General features: G+C 37.9%; 1 protein-coding gene across 4 annotated transcripts in view; it reads left to right on the top strand.

Annotated features, from left to right (window-relative positions):
- The window catches only part of LOC127619155 (MICOS complex subunit mic25a-like), a 72,164-nt gene that overhangs the window by 14,150 nt on the left and 40,062 nt on the right, over positions 1–17,952 (top strand). For 3 of the 4 annotated variants that reach the window (XM_052091938.1, XM_052091939.1, XM_052091937.1), the window contains 2 exons: positions 7,565–7,588; positions 10,547–10,630. In XM_052091938.1, the coding sequence (XP_051947898.1) occupies positions 7,565–7,588; positions 10,547–10,630 (108 nt within the window). The remainder of the gene's footprint in view (positions 1–7,564; positions 7,589–10,546; positions 10,631–17,952) is intronic. The other variant, XM_052091940.1, reaches the window with a different exon arrangement.

Raw genomic sequence — 17,952 nt, 5'->3', positions numbered from 1 at the left:
TAGCATGTTATGTTTTACCCTGACAGAGTACTGTGGATGAACCTGAAGAGAAACAATAATTTGAACTCTATTCTAAGGAACCTTATTTAGAATTGTTGTTTAATTACTGTTAAAACTATTGCTGTCAATAGTATACAGTGCATCCGGAAAGTATTCACAGTGCTTCACTTTTTCCACATTTTGTTATGTTACAGCCTTATTCCAAAATTGATTAAATTCATTATTTATTAATACCCCATAATGACAATGTGAAAGAAGTTTGTTTGAAATCTTTGCAAATGTATTAAAAAAATAATAATAAATAAATCACAATTCACAGCCTTTGCTCAATATTACCTTTGGCACCAATTACAGCCTCAAGTCTTTTTGTGTATGATGCTACAAGCTTGACACACCTATTTTTGGGCAGTTTCTCCCATTATTCTTTGCAGACGCTCCCCATCATGTTGGATGGGGAGCGTCGGTGCGCAGCCATTTTCAGATCTCTTCAGAGATGTTCAAGTCTGGGCTCTGGCTGGGCCACTCAAGGACATTCACAGAGTTGGCCCGTAGCCACTCCTTTGTTAGAGCGCTCTGGAGCAAGTTTTCATCAAGGATGTCTGTACATTGCTGCATTCATCTTTCCCTCGATCCTGACTAGTCTCCCAGTTCCTGCTGCTGAAAAACATCCCCACAGCATGATGCTGCCACCACCGTGCTTCACTGTAGGGATGGTATTGGCCAGGTGATGAGTGGTGCCTGATTTCCTCCAGACATCGGAGGTCTACAGACAATTCCTTGGAATTCATGGCTCGGTTTGTACTCTGACATGCACTGTTAACTGTGGGACCTTATATAGACAGGTGTGTGCCTCAAGTGTGGACCACAATCAAGTTGTAGAAACATCTCAAGGATGATCAGTGGAAACAGGATGCACCTGAACTCAATTTTGAGCGTCATGGCAAAGGCTGTGAATACTTATATACATGTGTTTTTTTTTATTATTTTTTATAAATGTGCAAATATTTCAAACAAACTTCTTTCACGTTGTCATTATGGGGTATTGTTTGTAGAATTTTGAGGAAAATAATGAATTTAATCAATTTTGGAATTAGGCTGTAACATAACAAAATGTGGAAAAAGTCAAGTGCTGTGAATACTTTCTGGATGCACTGTAAATAATCATTATAATAGGAATGGTTCACCAAAAAATTATCATTTATTTTCATACTTTACTCACTTTTATGCTGTCTTAAACTTGTATGATTTTCTACTGCGACAAATGAAGATATTTCGATATGAGGCGTTTTTGTCCAAGTCAATGGGACACTTTGAAGTTCCAAAAAGGACATTAAGGCAGCTTAAAGATAATTCATACCACTAGGAATGTAACAATGTTTTCGGTTTTCGGACGAAAATTTTAACAGAATCCTTTTAATTTAAAGTCTGGTAACTAAAACACTCACATGGAGAAAAAAGCATTTTTTATGTTACAGATTAAAGTCCACATAGAATTGAAATAATCACTTTCTTGTTTATTAGTGCATTTAATAAAGAGGGATTTCCAGTGCTCCTGTATTGTATGTTATTGTGTATCATGGTCGATACTGTCAAGCTATAATATGACATTAAAGAAGCATAATTATAGTAGTTCATATGACTCGGGCATTATACAAGTCTCTTGAAGCCATACAATAGTTTTGTGAATCGCAAAGAATGCGTTCAATGAGTACATTTATAGTCTGCATGCACTGCCTGCTTCAGTGATTGAGCGCTGCTCTGTTGTGCATTTATAAAAATCTTTGTTTGTGTTCAGCAGAAGAAAGAAAGTAATACACATCTGGGATGGCATGAAGGTGACTAAACGATGAGAGAATTTGAATTTTTGGGTGAAAAATCCCTATAATTTTGCTGCTGCATTATACAGTAGAGTAGTTAACAATAAAGGTTTTCTTAATAGGCTACACATTTTTTTTTATGTAATTCTTCTCTGTCTACTCTATTTTATTATGAAATGTGTAGTTATAGAAAGTGGTTTTGGTGCATTCCTAATAATAACGTTTTAGAATTTGTTCAGATATTCCAAAGTCTAAAGGTTTTTGGCCCATTGTGTCCAGAATTTTTGGTTTTGGTTTCTGCCAAGAATTTTCATTTTGATGTATCACTACATACTGTGCATCTTGAGTGGTTGAATTCTCACTTCTGAAGCGAATTAACCGGTTTTGGGTGAGAAACAGACCAAAATGAAATGATTTACACCTGAATTACAAGCTGAATTACACCTCCTCGCGCTTGAAGCATGGACAGAGTGCTCTGAAATGGATTAAACCACTCGAGTTGAATGGATTACCTTTATACTGCCTTAATGTCCTTTTTGGAGCTTGAATGTGTTGGACCCCATTGGGTGAACTATTCCTTTAATTTCATGATTTCCGACCAGTCTTTAGAAAGTTGAATTAGACTATTATAATTTCATAAAATTCTGTAAAATTTTATTGTTTTTATTTTTGTCTGAAATTTTCTCTGGACACCGTGGCACCTCAGTTTGAAAATCCTTGCACTAGCATTTACAGTAGATGGTCTCAAAGAAAATGCACATTGACTAAAAGCCACAAAATTCTACAACCCCAATTCTGTCCCAACTTTTTCGGAATTGGGTTTGTAACTGATTTCATGGTGTTTTAAGCCTTGTCTTGAGCATTTTAAGAGGATAAGTTTCTCTGTTTTTGGACTTTTTTTTTGTCACTTTTATTAAAGGTGGGGTATGTGATTTGCAAAACGGCCGGCAGATTTTGAAAATACACAACTCATAAGGTCCTACCTTCTCTCCTCCAACGCTGGCCCTGACTCCACCCATTCGAAAAACATGGACGCGCAATCATGCACGAGCGAAAACTCAGATGCGCGAGAGCGAGCCAGGCTAGCATAGGTTGGAGTTTCTGCATGACGTCACCATGTACCTGCTAAGACCGTCAACATGGCACAACATTCAGCGGTAAATTGCACCAGATATTTTTAACATTCAACAGTCACATAAATCATTAGTATTGTTAGAAAATTTATGTTTTTGAAATGTAAATATATATTGTATAAATATATATAAAATATATAAAAATATATTGGACGTCCTGGTTGTCACCGAAGTTTATGGCTAAATATAGGGCTGACCGATATAACGTTATCAGATGAGATTGTTATGCGATCTCGTCAGTAAAGCACATAACATAAAGTGCATTCATTGATTAGTAAATCGCCATCAGCTGCTTTCAGATGGAGCGGCGATACTACACAGAGCCGTAGTTCACTAACAAGCTGGGCCGTGATAATGAAGGGTAAATTGCCCAGCTTGTCAGTGATGAACTACAGCTCTGTGTAGTAAATGCCGCTCCATCTGAAAGCAGCTGATGACTAACGGACACGCGCGCCAGGGTGGTGGGGGAGGGGGCATGGTACGACCGTTTGATTGACACATTTTCTGTCCAATGATTCTAGATGGTCTTGAAAATGATCGGCTGGAGTTTTTCGAGTCCTGCCCGTTCCACAGATGATTAAATTGCTTAATTTTCATTTCAGTGCTTCTAATTTACAGCCAGTAAGTGGGTTAGGAATAGGATTTCAAGTTATTTTGAAAAAATGGTCAAAAAAGAAAATCACATACCCCACCTTTAACCACAAAATTATAAAGAGGATGGAGTGGAATTGGGGTACAACACAGGCAGGTTCCCCTTGGACATGTCTGTACCACATGTGAAAACAGCTTTTCTTTTAAAGATTGCCCTAAGCATTTTAAGAGAAAACCACAACTACGATTGCTGTAGATAATGGGGAAAGGTATCATTTAGGAGCAGGTGACCCTGAAAGTGGTCCGGATTGTGAGCACTGGCTGTACACTTTACCAGCCATTCAATAAAGGAAGATGAGAATATTACATTTTTATACTGTACCTTGAGAGCATGTGACCATTCCGGGCAGGCTGATCACTGTCTATTTTTGCTGAACAAATCCAACCCTCTGTGAAATAGTTCCTCTAGATTTGTCTAGCTGTTCTAATCTCTTTTCCCTCATGTCATCAATATTGCGTTCAAAACTCGGCTTGAAAATGAAATCGCTGCTCAAGCCTTTCGACTCTCGCAGGCACGGTGGTCGGATCATGCTCAGATAAGAAAACTTAGAAATTATTCATGGTAACTGGACTAGAAAAGCAAGTGGCCCTTCCTTTCCTTCCCAGACAAGCGCTGCAGAGTTCACTCTGAATAGTCAGTTTGAATATTAAGTACTAATTTATTGTGTAGCCGGGAGCTACATGTTAAATAAATGCAGACGAGTAAATAGACAAAGAACGCAGGAGGGAAGCTGTGCCCGGATATCAGATGGCAAAGCAGCACATCCAACCTAGAGGAGACAATGGAGTGTAAACACACACTGCAGGATACAACAGATGCACCGCGTCTGTGTGTGTATTTGTGCAAGAGCTGAATTTGTGAATGCAAAACTGCTACAAATTGTGAGTTTCAGTCACATAGTCTCCAAAGCTCTAAATTAAATTAAATGAACTTAAATAAATTTTTCATATGACACAGGTTAATCAAGAGCCGCCTGGTGGTACTGTTATCTGGACTTTTCGTACAGGAAGAGAATTTAAATGTGGATTATCATTACCAGAGGTTGTAATGAATTGAAATAAGCAGTTTTAATGATTTTTTAAAACATGGTGTGAGTGAAACATTTTAAGATCTAAATCCTATGTTACTTTTAACTTGAACATGGTTTATGTTTTGGCCCAACAAAGAACAAACCTCATGCTGAAACTTAAGGTGTAATCAAGAACTCTGCGATAAGAATCTACTGTATACTGTATTTGCCCTATATATGATTTTGGACTTCTTCAGTTCTTCATTCTTCACTCTACATCTGTCCTGCTTGTGTGCTGAGTTACATCCTTGCAGATAACCAAGCACACACATGCACCATTGGTTATAGCAAACCCAACTCAAAGTAGGGGCCATTTCTAGACTTATCAGTGTAATTCATGCTTGCCTAAGTATTATCAGTCTGCTCCAGATCCCAAACAGAGCATTACATGAGTGCAGCATGCCCATCAGATTGGCTTTTTCACAACTGAGCATTTAAAGAGGATAAATGAATGACAAGGCTTGTGTGTGGTTAGGAGACCATATTGAGTAGACACGAGCTGGTGTGTGGCTCTCAACAGGCTCTGAAAGTTCTCTGAGACAGTGCTGTCATCAAACCAACAGGGAACAGACTCTTGATTCTTCAAGTAAGAATTGTTGTCAAGATGGTTTTAGTTCCTCGAGAGGCTATTTTAGGCTGTACGCAGTTCTGCTGTCATCATGGTAACAATCCTTTTTAGTTTTGTGATGCCGTTTTAGAAAGAAACACTTCTAAAGGTCTAAAACATTGTACTTTGTTCATATTTATAAAACAGTGCTTTAAAGGTGAAGTGTGTAATTTCTCTGGCACTAGCTTCACCAAACAGAATTGGAAATTCCAATAAGGTTTTCCTGAAAACTCCCCGTCTCACATCGGTCGAACAAACGGATAGTCCTGTCCCAAACTTACACCATTGGTTGAGCCAATGTTGCTGTGTCAGGCATGTTGGGCCTCATGTAAATTGGGTGATGTATTGGCCAGCCTGCTTTCATGACAGATGCAACATTTTTGCAAACTAAAATATGTGCTGTATTGCAGGTTTGGCTGCAGTTTCCCAGTGAAATGTCCAACGGGGTGTGCCTAAAGCGAGTGAAATTTTTTTGTAATCAAACAAGGTTTTTATGGTGAATTTTTATGGAGGTTTTAATGAGTAAAATGCACTTCCCTAACCTAAAAATTTAGCCTAAACCCAACCAATAGTGTCCTAAAAGATAAATAAGAGGTGATCTTTACCCTCAACCAACACCTAAACCTAACCGATAGTGTTCCTTTCGCAAATGCGACATAAGCAAATTTTCGGAAGCAACTGCATAATTTCATGTTACTTCTATGATCCTTTCATCTCATCTATCAGCTTTCATGTTTGGCTGGGCTTGAGCCTCTATCCTCAGATTCCAAAGTCCAACACTCTATCAAATGAGCTACCGCTGAAGTTAATCACACTTGAATAAGTGTTTATTTGTAGTGTCGTAGAAGCATTAAAATGTATAGTTTTTCAAATGATGCGTTAGAGTAAAAGTGTTTTCGATATCATAAGAAAGCTGTGGTGAAATGTTGAACGTGGCACGTAAAAGTCAGTTTGCAAAAATGTACTTATAGTAATGGTTATTCTATGAGACTTGGTACTATTGGTGGTGCTATTAGGGTGTATGTGGCATAGATTCTTATAATAATTCTTATAATAACTAAAGCTAATATTAAAAAAAGAAAACATTAAGCCAATTATGCTTCAAATTTTTAACTGATGTTTTGGACAACATGTGCAGAATTAACCATATTTCTAGGTCTCCTTTGATGCCCCAGCTATTGGGTTCAACTCAACCTTTCCATTTGTTTATCGCTGTTGATCCATGCGAGCAATGGCAGTGTGAGCTCTTGGATTCAGCAAGCAGAGCAGAGCAGATTACCCTCTCCTTCCTCTTCATTAAATATGTGTGAAACACCCTGCTGTGGCTCCCATAATGAGGAGTGATTCCACACTACATAATACATTTGTTAGCACCCAATTTACAGCTGAATTTTAAGAGCCCCTGCAGACTCATGCTTAGCCTTTTTCAGTATCCATTTCTCATTCGATATTTAACTGGTCAAGCAAAGAATGTGGACATAACATGTAGACAGTGTGGAGTGTTTTGTGCTATAAGTACCTGTCTTCATTTTGACAAAATGGAGGCTCATGCTACTCTCCGCGATCCATGCACAACTTACCATGTGCCCCATTGAAAGCTAGAACCTCTAATTGTGACCGTGAGGAGGTTATCCCATGTGACTCTACCCTCCCTAGCAACCGGGCCAATTTGGTTGCTTAGAAAACATGGCTGGAGTCACTCAGCACACCCTGAATTCGAACTCGTGACACCAGGGGTGGTAGTCAGCATCAATACTCGCTGAGCTACCCAGGCCCCCCATCACTTTGTTCTTTCGTGAAGAATTACAAAATCCTTTGTAGCCTTGGACTGCCATCAGCTCGTAACGTGTGTGCGAAATCCTTGCCTTGACCATGCCACGACTGGCATCGTAAATGTTATGTCGCCCTCTTGTGGTCTCCCAAAGCTATTATGTCAGACTACATTGAATAGAATGCAACTGGTAGATAATTAAAAGCACACAAATTAGGCTTCTAGTTTAAATGTTGGCTGATGTTAATATATCAATGCCTCAAAAGTATAGATAAAATAACGTTCCGATCAATAATCAATATATCTATATTTTATGATGGAATTAAAAGCATTTGGACAGAATTAGATTTCTCAGAGGACCCTTAAAAACTATAAAAGTAATTTACACTGAATTTGTGTGAGGAAAAATACAGTCTTGTCAGATTAGAATCACAAAGTACTTCTGTGAAACACAAATTATATGGTATGAGTTGATCTGTTTACTTATTCTCTTTCATTGTCTTTCATTTTTCAAGCCTGCCCCTGAACTGGATGCCTGGGTAAGCATGCCATATTTCCACAGTCATTGTTATACATAGTGGTGATTTTGGAGCTACCCAGCTAGATAATTGATGCTGGTCCTACCCCATTTGTCACTTTAGGCATGTCCCTCCAGTCGACCCCCTGATAAAAACATAATTAAATACATCACAAATGGTTATAAGCTCAAACAAGCAAAACATTAATAATAACAATGTTGGGAAGAAATATGCAAGTGCATGTTATGGTTTTTTAAGTAGGCATCATAAATGGGTATCACCATAATAGAAATAAACTTAAAACCAGAACCGAACCATGTGGTATAAGTTGTTCAAAAAAAAGAAAGAATGAATGAATAAAAGCAAAGGCGCACTGCCCTAAAGCCTACAAAAGCAGGGGCATTTGTAGGCTTTCATCATTACTGGAGTACACAATCTATTTTACCATGATGTTGGGGGGGGGGGTTGGGGCATGATCCCCCAGGAGATTTATTTATTTATTTATTTATTTATTTATATATTTGTGCAAAAACAGCACAAATTCTGGTGATTTTAGGAGCATAATTTATCATTGGAACATTTTCTACATATATTGTGTAGCATTAATAAAACTATGGACTAAAAACATATTTTTCACATTACACAGCATAAAATGAAGTTTATCAAAGTTTTCTTTCTTAAAAGCCTGCTGTGGCAGTGTCATGGTACAGTGATGGTACAGTATTGTAAAACCTTGGTATTTTTATAATCTATCATGGTATTTATATTGTAGAGTACTCCAAGGAACATGTCCAATAAACATGGTATGAGCTTGGTAATTTTTTGGTACTTTAAGCGCTTTCGTGTAATCTTAGTATTCTGATTCACTTTTATTTAGAAAATGTCTTTACCTGCAATAGACAATCGTTCATAGGCTGCATTCGCTTAGCTGCAGGTTTTGTTTAAATTAATTGTAATTAAATACTCACTTTTCAGTGTTTCAGTTGTTTTTGTTCTCTGTCTTCTAAAGTATCAGGTTACTGTTTTTACTGCATGTCAAAGAACTTCAAACGATTCAGCCCACATGTTAGACAAATTCATTGAGAAGAACTGATTTAAAAGAGTGATTATTTCAAGGATATTGGGCATCGCTCAGATGTACGAGCCCTGCGCTCGTGAATCTATGGCCGTGTTCACAATGCTACCATACACCATACAAACAGCACGAGTAGGATGGTAGTAAGGCATTTAATATATGGTCTATATGTTCCGTGGAGGGCGCCACAACACTTTTCGGAACGCACAGGGCACATTTTGTTCGACACAGATTGGACACATGCTAAAATTGCCTCGGTAGATCGGCGCCCCTGAAGCGATGCCACCCTAGGCGCTGGCCTATGTTGCCTAATAGGCGGACCGGCCCTGGATTCACGTACTGATGGAGGTGATTTACTGTGCACTCCTGACAAGAGGCAGAAGGAAGGGGGTGATTATGCACACCAGTAATTTCAGGTTGTGCTTTGTTGTGAGTATGTGTACTGTTGTCTGGCTGCTAAAGTACATGCACCTTTCTCCCATTCAGCACCACGGGGCGTCTCTAGTGTGTGTGCTGTGCAGGTGTGTGTGTGATTGTGTGAATGTCGTTGATGTATCTATGGCTCGTACATAGTTGCGGAATGAGGGAAGCTAATTTCAGGGAGTGTGCGTGCATGCTGCCCACCTGTTGAATATTTTTTTTGTGAATACTTGTCATCTCTAGAGTTTTATTGAATGAGTTTTAAAAAGATAGTAAGTTACAAAAGTTGATTTACCACTGCATTGGGATTTTGGATCAATGCACAAAAATTATTGGGATTTTAAATGAATTATTAGCATACACAGGACAAAATAATGTTATTTGAACATAACATGTTATATGATGTTTATAACGTGAGTCGGCTCACAGCTTAACACACTTAGCTTACCCAAAAATAATTTACTCTAATTACTTTAGTGCCAACCACAGTGGTCACATTAAGTTATCACACACTTGTTTGAGTGTCGTACCTTCAAACTTGTGTTTGTCCTCCTCTGTCAAGATGAGCGGACTTCTCTCTTGGTCTGTTCATTTTTGGAATCCCTCCATCTTGTAAATCCTCTTCAGTGCTTTTCTTCAAGGGCTGAAAATCTTTCACCAGCTGTCCATTCCTAAAAATTCTGGCAGAGTCATCAGAACGGTTTTAAGAGCTTTGGGCCGTGCTGTCTGAGTGAAACTGCGACGCTAATTGCTAGCGCAGTGTCCTCCGTCCAGCTACTCTTGAGTACGGTCAACAGTTTTGGACCAGTTAGGACATATGCTGTTGAAAGAATTTGTTATTTCACTGCCCAAAAAGCTTGAAAACCTTGACGAATCCCCAAGAAATGCCAACAGATACAGAAATTCCAAAGACAACAGTTGGTCTTCGATTGCCCTAAGCTTATAAGCCTTATGGTATAAAATGTTTTTTAAATTAAAATCACTAAGCAGATCATGGGGCTTGTGCCAATGCATTGTGGCGGTTTCTGTTTGCCACACATTTATTGCTTATATAAAAGTAGGACTCAGCAGTAATGATTTTTCTTTATTTTGATCCGTTCAGCTCAGTAGGTAAGATTTATACTTGCTCTGTAAATATTGCCACTGGCCCCACCACGAAAAACTATCATTTTGTGTCTGAAGGAAATACGTATTTCATAGATCCCAAGAATTTCCAACATCAATTCAGTACATAACAGAAACCCATATATTAAGGTTTGAAAATGCATGTTTGTGAATAATGAAAGAAAGATGTAGTGACAATGCAGCAATGCATCTGAGCAAGTCACATTTCCTTCAACTTGCCCAAAACCCTGTCACACTTGGCTTTGGCCATTGGTCCATCCTTATTGTTGAACTGTGGGCAGAAATTATTCAACAAATGGAAGATAAGTAATATTTTATCATTTGAATACACAAAACTCATTGTTTACATTTCTGAACAGGGGAAACAGCTGGACAAGAAGGAGGCGGAACTAAAGGCGCTGGATGCCTTCTACAGGGAGCAGATCACACAGCTAGAAAAGAAGGTTTGGTATCTTACAAATTATCAGTTGAATGTGGAGGTTCTTTCCAATTTCCCCATACTTCTAGTGTGTAAATTCTCAAATACCATGGTATGGCACCCGTGCCATTTTACTTACTTTTACTACTCCTAAATTTAGGATCAGATTTGAAATAACTGGCTTTTAAAGGAATGTTCCAGGTTCAATGCAAGTTAAGCTCAATCGAAAGCATTTGTGGCATAATGTTGATTACCACAAAAATGTATTTTGACTAGTTCCTCCTTTTCTTTAAAATAAGCAAAAATCGAGGTTACAGTGAGGCACTTACAGTGGTAGTGAATGGGGCCAATAAACATGTAAACATGATTTTAGTGTGATAAAAATCACTTATAAACCTTATCTGTGCAAAGTTATAGCCAATTGTACAACTTCGTTACCATGACGATATATTGTCAACAAACCCTAAAACCCTTAAACGTCTGTAAAAATTACAATATAAACAACTTTACAGCTCAAATAATACATAAGTTTTAACAGAAGAATTAATGCAAGTGCTTTTATAAAATTATAAGCTTCACATTTCTGCTTTTTAAACCCTCCAAAAATTGGCCACGTTTATTTTTATTGTCCCCATTCTCTTTCACTGTAAATGCCTCAATGTAACCTCGATATTTGCTTATTTTAAAGAAAAGGAGGAATGAGTCAAAATACATTTTTGCGGTAATCAACATAATGCCACAAATGCTGTCGATTTAGCTTAACTTGTGTTGAACTCGGAACATTCCTTTAAGTTCTCTCAACCTGTATAATTTTCACAGCCGGTCACTGTCATTTTCGGGAAATAAAACTTATGATGCGAAGCCTTAAGGAAAGGTATGCAAAGGCAGAGAGCAAGCTAAAGATCAGTGGGTGGTTAAGAACTCGTTTCCATGCTGTGGTTATTTTCCGCTTGATACAGGGCTGTAGTTGTTGAAGACGAGATGCTTCTGTTTGTACAACTCTTGCTACACCATAAAATTTAAGGAAGAAATCTCTGGCTATCATCTACTGTCATTCAGTCACTTTCAGTGAGAGATAATGTCCAAGCAGAGTCATTTTTCACAGGCCCTACCTTCATCCATCTATCTTCCATAAATGACTGGACAAAGATCATAATGGTCTATACACCACCAAAGTGGGATTCTGAAGTGCTTTGGCTCCATTGGGTGGGCAGCAATGCCACAACTGCATTTATCTGCTGAGTTCATACTTTGATTGACCCCCATCGGTATAAAAAAATAGATAAAGTCATGTTAAATGGAAAAGGGCTTGCTCTGCGTGGTGAGGGGCAATGGTGCAGAAAGTGCTTTAGCCAAAGCCTTAAAAACCATTCAGCTATTGGCAAATGAAGTCAGAGTTTCTCTCCAAGAGTTGTGATTTTGCTTAGTCCCTCTCTCATTTGGTTTCTCTCTTTTGCCCTCCCTCGCCTGTTTCCTTTACTACGCTCTCTCTCTGAGGTCTTATCAACTGCATGCAGCAGGCAAAAAGTGAGATTTGCTTTTTTACCCTCTTCACCATCATGCTGTAGGAAAGCAGTCCAGCATATAACAGTGGTCGTGCTGTGTGGAAGTGGGCGTCCATTAAAAAGGCATTTTTTGCGTGGTTGAGTTACCTTATTAGACAGAATGCAGAGCAATGTACAGTACATGAAGAATTAATGACAAAGAAACATAACTTGGATATAGGAACATTTAGTAAATACAGTGGTTGAGGAGTTGAACGTTATACACAGCTAGGTTACACAATATATGAAAAAAAAAAACTTACCAAGAAACATTTTAACCTAGTTGTGTAGTATCATCAAATTAATTTAATTGAATACAATGGTTACCTTATTTTCCAGAATACAAAAGTAGTGTTGTAACAACTAATCGCTAAAAATGTATATTCAAAATAGTTGAGAAGAAATGTAATTATCATTTAGAGGGCTCTGGGCGCTGTGGAAGATGTTTTACATTTTCTCAACAAAATTGTGTAAATATACGTTGGCTTTTCTATTAGATTTTGTTCTATTATTTGAAGAAATAATCGACAGATCAATCGATTATCAAAATAGTTGCAGCTGTAATGCAAAGCAGGATTTGAAGAACCACTGACAAAGATACATTGAACCTACTTGCACAGTAACATCTAACAAATGTAATGTGGTTGAGCTACATTTTTCCCAGAATGCAAAGCAATATAAAAAAAAAACAAAGGAACATCGTAACCTTGTCGCATAACATCATCTGACAAATTTCTGTGGAATTCAGTAGTTTAATTACATTATTTCCAAAAATACAAAGTAGGGTTACAACAACTAAATAATAATACATTTATGAAAATAGTTGATGACAAATCTCATTGTTTAGTTGGTTCTCGGCACTGTGGAGGTTGTGGAATCATTTTTAGTTTTTGTTTTGTATGTTGTAAATATTACTTGTGTTTAAACTGATTGCGATGTAAATACATTGACGGGGGAAGTACAGTAACTGTGACATGTTTACTAATATTTATGACTTTTGAAATTGACTTCTTGTAATTGTTATATTGCATATTAGCATATTATATTCATGTTTAATAAAGTATATTTGATCCCCATAATTATTGAATCCTTATTTTATGTTTTTAGTTTAAGGTGTTATTGTGTGCATAGACATAATGCAAGTGAGCTGTAATACTATAATATTATCAACTTAGGATGTACAATATGATATTAAAATAATAAAGTCTTCCATTGGACTCATATCAGCCATATCACAAGTTTCACCTCTAAAATTGACATGTGTAGTACAATACAAACATAAAGAAGAAAAAACACTTGAATAATCATATTAAAATAAACTGGTATACCCTGTTCTCTATGTATAAGTGTTTTAAGTGTAGTGTCAGAAAAGCGCAAATTAATTAATTCAAAATATTTAATATGTAAATAGGAGTGGTTTTTTTTTCTTCATCAAAGCAAGTAATATTTCAGTTTTAAATGTTTAATTGTATAACATAATATCAGCATGAAAATAGCACATTATGATTCCGGCTCTGAAAATCTCCCAGTCATGATCACACAGGAGATGTCCAGGAAAAGCAGTGCCGAAACACGATTCACTGTTCTTCCACAAATTTCTTGCAATTTTAACTTTCAACCACAGATGTCGCTAGAGAGCACAAACTTACGTAGTGCAGCTTTAAATGAATTTGCTTGAATACAGTGGTAAAGTTAACTTATTTTCCAGAATGCAAAGTAGTTTTGCATCAACTAATCAATATAAATTGATAATAAAAGTAGTGGTAATGAAAGAGGACAAATGTCAATATTTAGTTTGCTCTGGGTGGTGTGGAAGTTGTGACAGTTTTTTTTTTTCAATAAAATATTGGATAAATAAAAGCCTTTTTTATTCTTTTTTTTTTTTCTTTAATCAAATAAATAATCGACAGATTAATCGATTATCAAAAAAATTCTAAGTAGTTGCAGCCGTAATACCAAAGCAAAGCAATCATTTAAGAACCACCGATAAAGCACCATTGTAACCTTGTTGCGTTTTAACAACCAACAAATTTTCATTGAATACATTTACTACAGAATACCTTATTTCCCATAATGCAAAGCAATATCTGAAGAACCTCTGACAAAGTCCACTTTCAGCCCTTATACATTTTCGTTTGAAAACGCATCGATTTGCTACATTTACACCTCTCAATCACACTGGAACGCAGTTTTCCTGGTTCGAAAATGAGACGACTTCGAAAGCGATAATGGTAAACGTTAGAAACAGAGTTTTCAAATGAAAAAAATTAGTTTGGACATATGTGACCAAAGAAACATTATAAACTATAATGTTAGTAACATTAACATAACATAATAACATTGCATTCCTCCTCTTTATTAATGTATGCCGTAATGTGCCGTTTTTATCTTCAGTGACTACAGATACTCTCATTAGATGCAATATTTGTACTCTCTCTATCAAACGTCTTATTCAGAACAAGAGAATAACCCAGACACCTTGACAGCTTTAGAGAGATAATTCCTCTTTATTTGATTCCCTCACTTTGTTCAGCTCCTCTAGCTTTGTTCATTTAAGCTATACTAAGAGTGTTGCTCACTCACTGGCTTGAAGAATTGCCTTTTTGTTTATTCACTTTGGGCCCAGTGATTCAGGAAAAGGAGATGGAGATGAATGTTTTGGGTACATGCTTCGTTATGATTCGAAAACAAAGGACTGCAAAGGGAAATATTAACACTGTGGGATGGCATCCATGGTGGCTTTGCCGAGCTGATAATTTAACGCTTGTGTCTCTCAAAAGAGGGGATTTGTTCCACGGTGTACAGTTAACGTTGTTTGCATGCAGCAGATTTATACTCTGCAGTCTTTCAGACAGGTTTAGAATGCTGTTTCAAACACAATTTCTATTTTGTCTGTCCGTCTGTATTAAATCTACGTTACTAATATTTCACCACATGTTAACTAGGAGGATGTCCTTATATGGTAAGATATAAAAGGAATGCTGTTGATTTTGAATGCATATGGAGATGCACATGCTCTGACATATTGAGCTGTGGTGTTGATTCGGGTGATATTAGTTTGAATCAGGTTTGCGTCCTTTGACAGTTTCCTCGCTACTTGCCCATATCAATAAAAGTGGCAAAAGGCTGAAAAAAGAAAAAGTGAACATGAAATGGGATTCGCAACCCATTTAACCTCACACATTTCACCGCTATGAAGTAAACTAAGGATATTGTCTAAACTGTTTCAATAGAAAGTATGCAAATACATGAAAGAAAAGTGCACTCGTCAAGCATTTTCATAGGGTCTTTTACATGTCCTCCCTTACACATGGCATGGAAGTTGTTAACTAAATTTATACCACAGTATTCCATCAGGACACAGGGGGGTGGTCTGCATTGTGTCAATCTCTGTTGTTGGTTCAGGCTGGGCGCAGGTTGTGAGGATTAATGGCGACCCAGTGCTAATTACTGTGCGATCGTCATTAATAAACATTCGACATTGAGAGCCCCCACCCATACACAAACATGCGCTCGCACTTGATATCTTGCACACACTGAGGTTACAGACAAGCTCTCTTCTGTCTAATAGCAAATGGGATCAACCCAGTGTGTCAGATGCCCCAGTATTTATATTTACCTCATTACAAGAAAGTGCCATTTGCCAAATGGATCAGAAGCTGGCAATAAAAGGCGCACAGAGTGTTTGCAGTCAGGCTTTAGTTGTCGTGTGACAGAGTCAGACCACGGGAGAGGGATAATACGGGCAGTTGGCATGTCTGCTCAGACTGCTGCTACTCCAAGGGGGGGGTATATTTATGACAAACCTCCGAAAAGATGCTACGTCTCCATTCTGCTTCTCCTACTTCCCGTCGATGGCAGGTGTGGCATAAAAAGACTATCTCAGGAGTGCAGGCATGCCACTGCAAGACTGTTCTCCACGCAGCAAGTTGTCACAGCTAACGTGGTATTTTTTCCCCTCTTTTTGAAGGTGGTACCCATAATCGCTTGACATCCATAAATTCTGCCGAAGACGTTGCGTTAGAGCCTTTAAAAGCAAAGGCAGTAAACAGCAGCATTCCGCCACTGTTTGAATTAGTGCTAGCGCTTGCTAATCCCACTAAAGCCTCTTCACTCATGTCTGCGTCCCGTTCTAAGCTGCCTCACACTCTCTAGACAAGATTTTTTTATTGCCCCGCTGTTTTAGCCCCCCCGTCAGATTTTCCCTTGTCACTAGTTGCAAAGCACTTTGAAGCACTTGAGTGCAGGTACGAGATAATAATCCTCCTGAAATCCTGCCAGCCACTCTGACGTGCTGTCAACGGGGGCCCTCGCTCTAGAAATTCCCTAAACGGCTGCGGCAGACTTCACCTGGACTGAGAGGAAGAGTGTGTCCATGCCAACACTGGCAATTGTAAAATTAATTTACTTTCAAGCTTAAGGGCAAAAATTAATAACTTCAGGTTGTAAATCTTAAGCAGAATTATTAATTTTTCTGTCCAGGGTGATGTTTTGGATGTACGCTCTTGTCAGGGACCCCAGGGGTGTAATAGCTCGCTGACGTTGTAATGGCAGTTAGCAGGGAGTTGGAGCGGCATTACAATCAAAATGCCGGAGAAGGGGGTTTTATGTTTTGCAATTCTAGCAGTGTTGCATCTTGGTATGGTAATGCATAAAGTAAATGCTGATGTGTTGAAAAGCACATGTCTGATCATGTTGCGTCCGCTTATTCAGCCTTATCAAATATTCATATTTGCGTTTCTTGCTTGATTTGGTTATTCCATCACCCACAGTAAGTCTTAAAATGGGTGTCACAGTTATACAATATATTAAACTATTTGTTCTCTACATAAACATCAGTGTTTATAGCTTTAATTTTTTATTTGTCATGAGCAACATTTTCACCTAGCTGGTGGAAATACTTTTAAACAAAAACATGATAAAACATTTATAAAATCAACCAAATAGTGCCTTTTAAAATTGGTCTATAAAAGAGAGTAAATCAGGCTGATGTCAAGTATGCTATTACCAATCAAATTGTTGAAAACAATGTTATAAAGCAGGGGAACCTTCAGTAGAACTTATTTAGCTATTTTACTCTTATTCAGCTTAAAGAATGACATGATGACATCATAAATGTTCTACTCTGGTTTTTTTTATCCCCAATTTGGAATGTCCAATCCCCACGACTTAGTAGGTTCTCGTGGTGGCACAGTTACTCACCTCAATCCGGGTGGCTGGAGACAAGTCTCAGTTGCCTCCGCTTCTTATCACGTGGCTCGTCATGCACAATACCACGGAGATGTGGAGGCTCATGGTACTCTCCGCGATCCACACACAACTTACCACACACTCGTTGAGAACAAGAACCACTAATAGTGACCCATGTGACTCTACCCTCCCTAGAAACTGGGCCAATTTGGTTGCTCAGGAGACCTGGATTCGAACTCACCCTGGATTCGAACTCACAACTCCAGAGGTGGTAGTCAGTGTCAATACTCGCTGAGCTACCCAGGCCCAGCTGCTTTGGTTTTAAAACTAAAAGATTGCCAATTGAGATTAGGGCTGGGCGATATGTAAAATATATTTTAGCGATAATGACATTCAAAAATCTTTCGATATCTGATTACATAATCAACCCATCTGCCAAGGGTTGGTGACATTTTTTGCTTTATTGATTTTGCTTTAAAAATGTAATTAATATATTGAAACACACACACACAAAAAAAGACATTTCTAAATCCAAATTGCACTTTATACTAAACTATAAAAGCATTAAAATAACGAAGTGATACAAAAACTTTCCTCCCCAAATCCAGACATT

Source organism: Xyrauchen texanus, chromosome 25 (genome assembly GCF_025860055.1).
Source record: "Xyrauchen texanus isolate HMW12.3.18 chromosome 25, RBS_HiC_50CHRs, whole genome shotgun sequence".
NCBI classification, from domain to species: Eukaryota; Metazoa; Chordata; class Actinopteri; order Cypriniformes; family Catostomidae; genus Xyrauchen; species Xyrauchen texanus.
This window is presented reverse-complemented; position numbering and strand designations above follow the sequence as displayed.